We start from the raw sequence: 14987 nt of genomic DNA on the forward strand, positions 1-14987 counted from the left end.
TTTACTTTGATCATTTGTATACGTGCATTAGTCGTGCATATACACGACTATATTTTCTTATATGAAATTTGATTTCAAAATATAAACAATTATATTGCTAATACAGTAAAAATTAAAGATTAATAATAAATAAAAAATTTAGAAATCCAAAATTGTTAACATTCGGCATTCCATATTTCCATATGAGTCCTTCAACTAGTGCAACATAGAATTGTTTATACTATTCATAAGAATGTCTTATGTCCCGAAATAGTGTCACCTACTCAAAATTATTAAGTCTTAAATTTAAAACTGAATTATACTTATTTTAATTTAATTATAATTGTGATTGTAATTTCATATACAACAATTATAGTAGTCAAGGATTATTTACATAAAAATACAGTTTCCAATAAAGTATAATAATACTAATAGGTACCTTTGTATTTTAAAAACAAAAATGATATAGAAACCATGTACGATCTTACAGATGATACTTTAGCCCAATTCACTAAAAAATTACTATGTTATTATCTGGTATTAATGGCTTTTATGTATTTGTATTTTTCTGTAGGTTTTTTTCAAAAATATCATACTTTTGTATATTGTACGTATTATTTATTGCTGCACTCAGGATTTAAAATTAAATAATAATAATGATAATGGGTGATGATTAATGAATCTGACTAAGATTAGTAGTCAAATACTTTGTTTAAATTATTTATGTTTGTGTTAGAGCTGTTTATTTTACTTTATTTATTTACAAAATAGAGAAATATATATGTAAAATAAATAATTTTTAGATTGAAACTATTGTTTTAAGTATTATACAATTTATTCATACAAACGCGTCAAACTAAAATAAAAAGAAGTTTATAATCATACTTAATTAAATTTTTAAACAAAACACAACATTTTTAGTTTTGAAGATTTTCAATTATATAGCTATATATGTATTAGTATTTATTATTTATATATTTTGTATCATTTTAGATCAAAAAAATTATATAATCAATTAATAATATTGTAATTATAAAAAATATTATATCATATACTATTAGTGAGTTATAGCTGTTATTAACCTTTAAGTTAATTAACTGATGTATCATTACTATCATTGAATAGTATGAATAGATATAAATAGCATGAAATTACTTTAAGTATTTTGAAAAAAATTTTGTGTTTACCTACGTAAGTAAATAATGGAATAAGTCCTCTAAGAATACTTTTTTTCAAATTACATAAAAATAATCAAAAATTGTTTTTATTTGTTGAAATATGAATACCTATCCAATTTTGTTGAAATCTGAATTTGAAATATCTACAAGAAAAATTAAACAATTTGTCTTTAAATTGTTATAACTTATATTGCATAGGAATGTTGTACTAGAATTTTCAACATTTTTGACTGAGTCTCATTTTTTTTTATGAAGACTAAAGACTAAAGAAAACTAAAAAAAAAAATCAAAAATATATAGTACTCATAAAGAGCTTAGTATTAGTCTAAATATTTTGAAAATTTAACTGTGTATAGAAAATTATATTTTAAGTGGATTTTTTTTAATTTCTACAATTAATTATTTTTAAGTTATAACAACTAAAGAATCTTGTATTCATTTTTTTCTGAACTCCTAATTATGAATTTATTTTCAAATTGTCGTGATTGATGAATTTCATATAAATTTTTAATTTAAAAGTTTAAAAAAAAATTAGATCTATTTATTTTTAATATTTTTTACTTATATTATGAAAAAATACAGAAATGTAAATAAATTAAAACACACATCATATTAAAACCAATCCATTCAACACTCCACTCTAAAATAAGATTTATTAAAATTATGTAGGTAGGTATAATAGTTATAAATATAATATATAATTTTTATATATTTTTTTTATGACATAATTAAAAAACATTTTTCAAATCATTAAAACATATGAACACAAAGCAATTAAAATATAAAATACTTTTATGTTTGACTTTAAATTATTATTGACCACAAAAAAGTTTATTGTAATTAAATATATCCTCTAGAGTAATAATTTAACATATTGTCTGTATTAAGTGTAATTATCGAATGATTAAACGCCTTTTAGTTCCTACGTGCCTATCATGTTAATAATGTTTAATGTCAAAAATAACATAATATTGAATCTCAAATTTTATAAATAGTTATTAATGTTTTATCAATTATTTTTATTACAAATAACGAGTTTGATGATGTATGTGATTTTTCTCTAATATAGCAGTATTCATAGATATTTTACTGTAGCTCATTCATTTTATTTGTAGAATGTCATTTACCTATTAATATTTTTAACTTAATTCACAATTTACGTCTCTGTGATTATACAAAATTTATATTTATACCTACCTACGTCATCACATAGCATAATGCCGGATTGCTAATATTGTACTATTATGCTACTATAGCAAAAAACAACAATATGAAATGATTTAGTAATAGGCGATCCTAAGTTGTTATTACTATTATCATACACTATTCATATTTTTGCTTAATAGTTATTTGTTCATTAATAAATTAAAAAAAACAAAAACTAAGGAAGTACCTATAGTAACTATGAGTTACTGATAATTAGATAATATTATTGTTGTATAATATTGATTTTTATGGCTCACTTATACATTATTTAATTTTTAGTAGTCTTTGGTCGATGAACTATTTTTTTTCACAATTTGTATAATATAATTAAATTCCTATTGATAGTCGATCGTGAATAAATTAAATAAATATTTCATACAACATCCGACAGATATTAAATATACCCTATAGTTTAATCAACGAAATTATACAATACTAGACATTATTATTACAAATCATTTTTTATTAATGTAAGTATAATATAATAGTAATATCATTATGAACAATTTGTTAACGTACTTTTTTTCTACCAAGTACAAATCATGAAAAATTATATCATATCATTATTGTTGTGGGAAATGGCAAAAGTAAACTTAGTATCACACGAAGGAACCAATTTATTTTTATACATTATAATCTATATTTTTATAAGTTTTATAGACTATATAGACTATAATATACACAATATATCGATATACACAACATATAGTTCTATACTTCTGTAGTAAACCTGGCGACCTGCAATACAACTTTATGGGTGGGCCCATACAGTGCATATTATCTACACGTTGCGTCGTATTGGTACGGTAGTTTATGAGTAGGTATATTGAATAAGTAGGTACTTATTGATTTGTTTTTTGAAAATGTTATCCCTGTGTATAAGATATTGGATTGTATTTAGTAAACATTTTTTTCGCCATAGAACTAAAATAGTTTGTTTTAACTATAATATTTCTACTTAAAATTATTTAGTTAATACTTTTTTCACTGTAGGATAAAAATAACATAATCTTGAATTCTATTACTTATAAATAGATTTTAAATATATTAATTACTCAGAAATAAGTCACATTAACATTAACGTCTTAGAAGAATTTTGATCAAAGATAATATACTTGACCATCAATTATTAGATTTTAATTATTCAGGTAGTCGTATTAATGTCAATGAGCAATTTTAATCGAAATATACTAAGTAGATTTTTAAATACTAATAATTAAAAATAAGTTACAGAACTTTATAGTATAACTATTAACTTACACTAAAAATCGGTCTGACAAACGCTTTTAGTCCTACAACTATAGCTTATACTGTTTATAGTAGGTACACACATAATATTTTTCAATTTATCAGTAAATAAAAAAAAAATAATAAAAAAAAAGTTTTCTAACAAGATTAAAATATTTAATGATAAAAATAACGATGCATGTCCATATACGTTAATAAGTCTCCTCTGCGATCACTCTATGCCTATATTCTATAATATGCAAGCAATCGAACATAAATGATTTACGATTTTACGAAACATGAATTCTATATTTAAATTATTAAATTTCTAATTTTTATAATTTGTACTTACCACTTACTCAATAAGAAACCATTTATAAATAAAAACATATTTCCTAATATTATAATTTATGATCACTGATCACGTGTAAATGTTTTATCAGAATAAATTATTTGGCTATTATAAATAAATCCAGAAAATATTATTATTATATATTTTACCATATTATTTAATTAATTTATTTTATTATATATATATACACACAATTTACATATATAGGTAGTTACTGGTATGCAAATGCAATACATAATAACGTGCAAATGCAAATACTTACAAGTTTATATAACGAGCGTATAGGCGTTCCAATGCTTGCAATGAATAATAGAAATACTTGTACAATAAGGGTGACTGATGTGTCCCGTTCATCGTATTGGAAGTGATGCGAGGCTTACGTACATGCAAAACTTGTTTCGCCGGAATTTCGTTGCACTGCACAACATTTTGTGCATTCGCGAATTGTATGTTCGAGATTCATCGTCGAGAATCGAACGGCGCAATAGTTAATAATGGACATAAAGAAAACGGTCGGTGGCCACAGTTTTCCATTAAAACTGACTTACGGATAATATCATATACATATAATTTTCAACTATTTAGTAGCTTGCGGTTATGAAAGTATAGGAACTTGTTCGATTCTATCGTTGGGTACGATATGGCCTCAGTGGAACATTGCCTGGAAACTCACAGTTCACAATACACCATGAAAACGTCAATCGTGTAGATTTCTGACGAAAAATAATTTTGAAATTCATAATAATTTTTTAATATGGTCAAGTTATGCAAATAATTGTATTGATGATGCATTGGATGTGATAACGAACTTACCATAACGTGACTGAAGTTTGATTTCCACTACATTTGTTTATGTATGTGTATTAGGTTCATAAAAATACATTTTTGTGATTGGTTGGTATCTGTATCACCTTTTCGTGAACCACAGTGTTTATATATTCTTATACCACACGATAAGCCATTTTACCGAGTTTCTGGATGTAGTACAACAACTTTACACGGTCGTTTAATATTGATGATATTTATAATCTATTAAATATTGATATCGGTTGTATAACAATAATATAGTTACAACACTATTTTACCCGTACTATACTAACGATAATCAATATGAAACGTGTATTCAAGGTGAACGAGAAATAATTATAAGCATGTTCAACCGAACGTATTAAGTAAAAAACACATTACCTAAAAAAAAATAGACTTTTTGATATTTCCTTTTAAAAACTGTGGTATCCGCTTAATAACTAAAAGGTTCAGCCAATCGTAGTGCCAACATTTTTTTTTTTTTTGGAAACCATGGTATACGTTATCACTGAAGTCGCCTTGAAGTATGTATGATGTGGTATAAACTCATCCACGACCTCGACCACAGTTTAAAATTTGACGACCGCTGTTCCTATTGTATAGGTTTACGCCGTTTGCGCTATAGGTACTATAATAACTATGTTCTCAATAGCGGTGTAGTTACATTGATATTATCCGCTGTTAACCTGCAGTTTTGATCAAAAACAATCGTTTTCCTCCGCGACCACCGTCAGCTCGAGTTATCCGATTCTCGAGTGCTTAAAATCTCACCTTTATAGAAACGAGATCGATACATAGGTAATAACATAAAAGACAGAATTACCGCCGCTATGCTGTGTGAAAATTTATACAATCACCTGCCCCTTTTCTCTACATCTGCCGTACAGTTCGATTATCAAACGAATAGTTTTTGCAAGTACATATTATTATAATAGTGGTATGCAATGAGACAAAATTTCAACGGGACAATTCTGGTACGTGTAATTATTGATTTATATATAGTATTTATAATCAATAAAATAGTATATTAGTAATTAAATAAGGCAAGTGACACGGTATAATATGACGAACTTTACCCACCTGCAAATAAATTAAACATGAATGTTTCGTAAATGTCACTATTTTGTTGTCATTTGTTGATAGTTTTAACTTATTTTCGAGAAAATTTTTAAGTAGAAAAAGTAAGTAGGCATAGATTAATTGTTTTTTAGAAACTAAAAGAAATTAATACTTTATAATTGTCTAATTTATTAAAAATAAAAAATATATATTGATTTGGTCAGAAATCAGAATACAGTTTTAATATTCTTAAAATAATAATATTATATAAGTAAAAAATTATAACAAATTATTATGATAAAATTAATAATTAATAATAATAATATTTTGATACCATCTCAGTAATGACACTGAGGTATACATATTAGGTAAATACCTAGTTTACGTTGTTTTATTATTACTAAAATATCCTATCGATGACTATAACCTGAATGTGAATTATATGTATTCAATTACAAATTGTAGGTAATATGTGTTTGGCGCTTGGTGTCTATATATAAATCCGTTTTTAGTGTCATTTACACACATACAACAATACAACATGTATAGTATATTATACATATATTTTTTAGCGCATATAACATGTTAATACGTTTGCGTGTATATCGCATTGATTTGTGTCAATATTTTTTTTATTAAAATGGGTAAAGAAAAAAGTAAAAACCCAAACTAATCGAGTAAATAACAGTTTTCCACACATTCTGCAAACACGATATATACTGATATGTATAGCAGGATTTTTGGACCCATCTATATATGTTTGCCAATTATTATTGCCATGTTTATTCGGTGGTTGAGTTACTCCGGTAACAGCTAGAGTTACTGTTTGAATGCTGTTTATTCGTCACACATTCGCCTTGAAGACAAATATTAATTTTCTCAGCTAAACACACCCCTTCCCTTTTGTGTATTGAGTTCATTCCCGAGAAAAAACATGAAACTATTCACTTTCAAGTCCTATACACAAAATATACATCAATCCATATATATGTACATATATAACTATCTTAGGACCTATAGTATATTTTGTAAATATATATTCTGTCTAAAAAGGAACTATCAAATTGGTGAAAAATATCTTCAAATGAATACAAAATAAGGAAAGTGCAATACTCTACGAGTATAGTCATATATATAACGCAATGACACATACTTGATGTTAAAAATTTTAATAGGTAATATATACAAATTTACAAAATCAGAAAATGTATTTTATATAACATCCAAGTAATTGTAATATAATTATTACCTCGACTGCTCGAAGACTGTTTATTGTGTAATTGAATTTTTAATAAACATTAAACAACGTAATATACTATTATAAATCTAAAACTTTTAACTTATATAAATAGCACAAAAAAACCAAATTATTTTCACATAATTTACCATGTTTAAATATATTAATATAAATATTTGGTGAAATGTTAAGTATTGAAGGTTATTTATTTTTGAACTATATAACAAAATAACAAAATAAATTTTATCCAAATGCGTAAATATACCCGTTTTCGAAATGTATTTTTTTAAATCATTCTTGATTATTTTTAAGAATACTAATAGTTTTTTTATATTCTGACTGGAGTGAAATATCTACATAATATGCTATATATTTATTTATTTTAAAATGATGTGTGTTTTTTTGCATTTAAAAATAATTTTTCTACTAGAAAAAGTGTTTTGACTTTGAGGAATATTTTTGGTAGAAAATTGAATTTGGTTGGTACTTTTAGAAGGTTAGGTTATTCTTAGTACATTTATGATAATCAGATAAAAAAAATTTTAACATTTTTTAAAATTTGAATATTATAATTAACTTTGGTTACCAAAAGTTTAACCGTTTTCGCTCAAAATCGTTTTTCATCGTGTACAATGATTGATCATTGAATTCAAATTGAACACACATCCATTATATAAATTTATAACAACATACTCAATAATGAGGTACACTCAACATAAACTATAATATGTTAAAGCGGTTACTTACTTGATAGTTTTTATACTTTTGACGCCTCTGCGTATCTACTAGGTAACCATAAACCAATTTGATACTAGAAATCACCCGCAAATGTACAAATACAATTAAAAATGTATGCATTTTTACTCCAAGAGGTGATAACTGATAATTGACACACAAAAAAAAAATCATAGATAATTGTAAACCAATATATTTATAAAATCTAAAAGTGATGAAAATAAGATTCACTAATAAATAAATAGTACAATTGTGGAATTCAAGATGGTAAATAACTAATATATAGTAACCAATGACCAAGGTTAAAATGATAAAACCCAGTTACAAATAAGACGTGATTGAGCAAGACACAGATATTAGTCTTAGCTATATGAATAGGGAAATATTGCAAGGTATATAATATGTTTTTCAGTTTAGTCTTGAAGGCTGGCAACTATAAAGAAGACAAAAATATGTAAAACTAATACATTTTTCGCTCCGCTTAGGATCTAAAATTTAATTGAAAATTATAATGTTTTATTATTTATTTTGAACTATTTTTTGTATTACGCATAGATAACAGTTAGTCGTCGTTATATACTTTTGAGCTTTGTTAAGTAAGTAACAATTATTCAAAGCTCAAACAGATATTATACGATTTATATTATATTATATCAATAATATTTTATATTTACACATTAAATATTAAATAAATGTTATAGTTTTTACTTCAAATTACAAATATCTTTATAGATTATTTTATACCAATAATTAGTAATTCTTAATCAAATCGCTTTCGTGTCACCATCTTTCCAAGTTAAATCAAATCATATAAATCTGGCAAGGGAGGATACAGTTGTCCTAAACGGGGGGAAGGGGTGTATTAAATATAAGTATCATTATGAATTATAATTGCTAAATTAAAAAACAATATACAAATTATGAGTATTAGTGTATTTATTTAAATGAACATAAATAAATTGATAATATTAAATAAAATTATGTAGTACCTATATTCAATATTAATCATAACATTCTAATAATTAATATTTGTAAATAACAGTTACAATTAGCTATTTATTTATTGGTTTGTATAATCTTAAACTGTCCTTGGAATTTTTATTTTTTGTTATTCATGTCAAACAATTTATAGTTTTTTTTTTTTTTTATTATCAATAATCATTAATATAATCCATTGTAATACTATTAACATTTTTTATTCGTTTGATTTATTTTGAATATTATATATTGTTACCATCAACTTCAGGTGAAACTGATACAATACGAACAATATGCCTATCTGGAGTACTATTATCATCTATATTTGTTATTGTTTTGATTGTTTTCTTAAACTCTATAATCGGACCGCTATTATACGTACTCATGGATCTTGAATTAACTGCGTCCATTTGATTAAACCCAGAGCCTTCGTTATCACTGTTTTGTTGTATTTGAGATGAAATAGTGTTTAAGTTTATCTGGTTTTCTTTTTCGGACTGATTATTCATAAACTTAGGAGTAGTTAAATCCATTTTAGAAAAATCAGAAAGATTATCTTTATTAAATGAATATGGATATGGAAACTGCGATGGAAGAGATGGTAGTGATGGTCGTTGATCAAAATCAAAGTATTTTTGATAGCCACCGTCATAAAATTGTTTAGAATCAAATAGATTAGCTTCTTGACCTAGACCTTTACCGAAACCTGGACCTTTATGGTGACCTTTACAGGGACCGTGACCTTTACCGGGACCGTGACCTTTACAGGGACCGTGATCTTTGCCGGGACCGGGACCTCTACGGGGACCAGGACCTCTACCGGGACCAGGACCCCCATCGGGACCAGGACCTCTACCGGGACCAGGACCATTAAGGGGACCGGGACCCGGACCTTTATCCGGACCAAGTCCTAGATCTAAATCTGGTGGTCCGAAATATTGTTCATGCTTAAAATCTGGCTTATTTAGTGAACCCATATTTGTTATTTGGTATGTTAAATATTGATTTGGTACATCAATATTGGGTAATTGATGATCGTCAATTTGTTGACTTCTAGTTTCCCCTTGTCTATTTAAGACTGTTGTTACACCTGATTGCCCATCATTAAATAATTTATCTGGTCGCTGTCCTGATATCATATCAAAAATTAAATTTTGTGATGGTTCACGCTCCATGAACGGAGGTAGTAATGATGGTAATCCAATGAAGTCACCATTATTTTTTATTTGTTGATTATCCATAGAATTACTTAAATAATGACTCTCTGGTCCAAGGTGTTCTTTTGAATTACCACTTTGATTACTTTCACTGCTATCTCTTTTATTTAACTTTTGTCCTTTTCTACAATGACACGGCATTTTTGTATTCGTAAATTGTTCATCTGATGCACTATCTGAAGATGATAAAGACTTGCTTTGTCCTTTAACATAACCATTTGATGAATAATATTGAGAACTTCCTCCATTTAAAGACTTGCTTTGTCCTTTAACATAACCATTTGATGAATAATATTGAGAACTTCCTCCATTTAAAGACTTGCTTTGTCCTTCAACATAACCATTTGATGAATAATATTGAGAACTTCCTCCATTTCTTGTTTTCGATGATCTTGTTTTTTTATAATTACGACCTTTTTGAGCTCTACTTTTTTCATTTCCTTTTCTACTTCCATGTGATATATTTTTTGATTTACCACCTTTATATTTTTTGTTACTACCTTTTTTCTTTCTTTTTTTTTTCATGCCTTTTCCATTACTATACTCAGGTATAAGAACATATTTATTATCCAACATATTGGAAGAAATTATATTACCATTGTACTTATTTTCAGAAATACCAAAAGAGTTACCATTGTAATTATCATGAAGATTATTACCATAACCTTTCTGATAACCATAATTATAACTAAAATCAGCGTCATTATCGTTACCATTATTACTCGAAGATATGATATAATTTGAATTTATGTCATTATTTGAGTTAGAAATTCCATCATCAATATTAAAATTTATCTTGTTATCATTTAAATTATCAAGTTTAATTCCATCGGCCGCTCTTTCATTTTTTATTATTGTTGTTTTGGTTTGTACAAATGAGTCTGGATTCTGAGAAATTCCACTTTCAGATACTGAATTTCCAAGGATATTAAAATTGTTTAATCGGGTTTGTTCTCTCCTGGATGAGGTTCCTTGATTAAATGCATTATTATTAGAATTATCCCTGTCAATAGTTGTAGTAGTTACTGTATTATACCCTAAAGGGTTTGTCAATGATGATGCAATATTGATTGGAGATGTTTCTGTATTAAATTCTAAAGTAGATTTATCTAAATCACTACGATCATCGTCGTCATCTATACTATGTTGTTTTATTATTGTTGTTTTTGTGCGTCTGTAGGAACCCGCTGGTGTACGAGATATTCTTTTTGATGTATTTATACCATTCCCATCAATTACATCTCCTGTCATTGAAATTGTTTTTATTTTACTATTTCCTTCCATTGAATTCGTTTGTAAGGAACCTGAACCTGCAGTTCCGTCATTATTATTAGAGTTTTTAGAACTCATTGTAGATATGATATGATTTGAAGGTAATCCGTCTAAACTATATTTTCTACTAAAAGATTCGTTTAATTCATTTGACGGACTTCCACTTGTAGTTGTTTTTGTTACTGTAGTATGTATTATATTTTTTATATTACCTTGTAGATCAGAATTTTGTTGTGAAGGCATAACTGACAAATCAATATTTTCCATGTTATCCATTTGAGATAAAGTTTGAGACTTTGACATTGAATTACCGATTCCGTTTCCTTTCAATATATTTTTACTGTACATATCATTCATTGAAAAATCGGTTTCTGGGGAATTATTTCCATCATTGTTAGATTTTTTTATTATCGTTTTTTTTATTACTTTCGTAAAAGTGGCTGGCATATTAGATTGTTGTATGGTAGGAATCGTGTTAGTAAATATTTCATTATTTGCCTCTTGATTTGTATGAGATGTTGTTGCGTATTTAGTCATTGTATCTCCATGATGTTGAACTAATTCAACACTATGAATAACTTTGTCATTAGTTGATAAAGGACCCACTAAATCATGTAAATCGTCTATGTGATCTAAATGATCATCTAAGTGATCATCTAACTGATCAGAGAATGGTTCATGATCAATGTCACTGTCGCCTTCACATAGTGTCAATAAGTTTGATGATAGCTATTTAGAAAATAAGTTTAGATATTGTTAATCATTGATTAAATAAATTATTGTTCTAAATAATTATTTAAAATCTTAAAAGAATTTATAAAAATTATAATTTTGAATGTTCTATTTATTTAAAAATTAAATGTATTAACTATATTTTGTTATGTATTAAAGAATTGTTTGAATGACTAATATTATAATGTATTGCGTATTTTCAAAATTACCTCATCACTATCACGAAATTAACATAATAAATAATAATTAAAAAAAATAAAATAAAATAAAAATATTAATATTTATTTAAATTTATTTGTTATAAATAATAATTTTCACAAAATTACCTAACTTTAATAAACGAATTTTGAACTGCCATAGAACATAATAATAGGTTAAATAATCCAAAAACTACATATATTCTAGTTAATTTACTCTATGTTCGTCAAACAATTTTTATTAATTAAGTATAATTACTGAAATTGAACGCGTAATTAGACATTTTGTAAATTTATCACGAATATACCTTACTTTACTCAGTTTACTCAATAGGTATTATAATACAAAAATTTATATAATAAATGTAAGAATTTATTAACTTACCACTATCGCCGTAATTAAATACAGGTTAGTTCTAATTTTCATTGTAGGGTTGTTGTAATTATAAACTGAAACTGTTTGAAAATGTGGTATTTCGGTATGTTATATTGTTTAATAACTGATCCATATAATTTGTTAATGTCAACGAGTCATATGTCAATTATGACGTGCGTGTTTCATTAATTGACAAACAAATGATTGAATAAATAAATGACTTTATTAAGTCAATACTATTGGCACACTTGCATGATAGTTTTAATTACCGGATAGGCAGTTAAATGTGTATACACCTATCCTTTTTTTGTGGATTCAAAATCCATATCATAACATATGATTGAACTATATCATTTTTAGTTTAACCAAATTTATTTATGATTATTAATACCGTACTAATAGTTGTATAATATTTGTTAAACACGTATACTAGGTGCAAAATGAATTAAATAACAGAATTAGTAACATTACGTTTTAAACATTTAATGGCACGGAAAACATATTTCTGAAAGCATAATTTTATATTAGTTGGCAAAACATATTAAATCATTTAGTAAATTAAAAAAAAATAGTATCTAATATTCTAATTCTTTGTTTTGAACAATATTAGGATATGTCAACAAATTTAAACACTATTTTTGTGGTTTTTTATTTATACTTTTTACAAATATGAAATATTCAAAAACATGAATAACTTATTATTCAATAAATTATTATTTAAAGTTTTTTTAATAAATTTAATTCTCGACTGTTTTTTATAGTAGGTGCGTATCCGTGTTAAAGTACAATTTGAAGTGCATTACATTATTTTACTTTATATGAAATAACTTTACCCGTTCTCCCTTGTTATATGGTTGTATAAATAACGTTGTGATAAAAAAATATGTGACATATTTTTAATTAATGATTGTTTCGTAAACATTTTTTATTACATACAAAATGGTTGGATTTAAAAAAAAAATAAAAAAATTGGTATTTTATTTTATATAGATAATACATTTATAATGATTAATTCTAATACTTGTTCAAAAAAAAAAAAAAATACTGCAACGTTAATTAGATACCTACATTTGTATAAGAATACTTGATTTTAATTATTAAAAATGCAACCAAAATGCTCTTTTTTATCCCCATGATTTTGTTTGTTTTATCAATATACGACATCAACATTAATAGTATATACTATATACTATAGATATCTGATTGTAGTAGTTATAACGATTACGACTTATAAAACCGATAATTACAACAATTACTTGATGTAGATATTTTTGTTATAACTAAACGTTTAAACATTTTAAACCATCTTACGAGCGTTTCTATTATAGATTTTATAAATATATGAAATAAAGTATCCGATAGATCAATATCGCTGAATATATGTAAATTATAATTTATACTCGCATGATAATATCCATATTATTTTAATTTATAGCTTATATATATATCATAGACCACAGTATTGAAGAAGAGAGGAGAGGCTTAAACATTTTCCTTTGTTCCTTACACATGGTAAATAATTGCCATTAATTTTTAATGATCTTTTTTTTTTCATAAAATAACATCTTCATTCATCCATTGTAATATACTAAAATAAATACAATAATTTAAAATCTGATAAAAAAGCACTAAGCCCCCTTCCAATTTACCGCTAAATTATAAGGCAATAGATATGTTAAAGCTTAATAAAAATTGATGAAAAGTACTGTGTAATACGTAGAGTATTATGTCTTCACTACAATGTGCATTTGGTTTTTCGAATAGAAGTTTTTAAAAAATAGTAAATGTCCTTCAATTTTTTTTTTTTGGTTCCATGATCACAATTTCGATGTTTTTAATGTTTGTTGTCATGGGTGTCTATGATATAAGCTACAACAATTAACAACTCATGTTATTCATTAATTTGTACTACAAGTATAGGCACATTTAACATTTTACCATTGATTATAAATGCATTTTATAATCAATGTTTTTACTTTAAAGTCTAAAAACCACGTATAACTGTTTGTAAAGTTTAAAGACATTTAATTGAATACTGTTATTATATCTGGAAAAGAGTTTATTTTAATGTAAATGATGTGTATTTGATGTAGATAACTATTGTTTTATCAAATATGTTAGAAATAAGTAAAACGTAACTTTGTTTTGTTTATTGCCTACAGATTTGAAAATATAATATAATATATACTATTATATAGTTCAAATAGTTCAATACATGTTGTAACCTTGAATATATTATATTGTACGATATTATTTATCATATAAATTACTACTTGTGTAATTTTATTGACCAAAAAAATAATTATGTTTCAAAACGTATATACTCACTATTCGGTTATATTTACGGAAAATGAAGTTTTCCAACTCTTAAAGTTAAATGTTATTACAATATAAACCTGAATTTGATTGAATCGTCTTGGTAATATATACTGTGA

The 14987-nt window shown here is 25.6% G+C and overlaps 1 protein-coding gene across 1 annotated transcript; it reads right to left on the bottom strand.

Moving 5' to 3' along the window:
* Positions 1-8698: 8698 nt before the first annotated feature.
* LOC132929202 (putative uncharacterized protein DDB_G0286901) lies at positions 8699-12677 on the bottom strand. The gene is made up of 2 exons (XM_060994383.1): positions 12562-12677; positions 8699-11976 (listed from the first exon to the last, which is right to left on the bottom strand). Exons 1-2 carry the CDS (start codon positions 12601-12603, stop codon positions 9001-9003), a joined length of 3018 nt encoding a protein of 1005 aa, XP_060850366.1. The 5' UTR covers positions 12604-12677; the 3' UTR covers positions 8699-9000.
* Positions 12678-14987: the final 2310 nt, after the last annotated feature.

Source organism: Rhopalosiphum padi, chromosome 4 (assembly GCF_020882245.1).
Source record: "Rhopalosiphum padi isolate XX-2018 chromosome 4, ASM2088224v1, whole genome shotgun sequence".
Taxonomy (NCBI): Eukaryota; Metazoa; Arthropoda; class Insecta; order Hemiptera; family Aphididae; genus Rhopalosiphum; species Rhopalosiphum padi.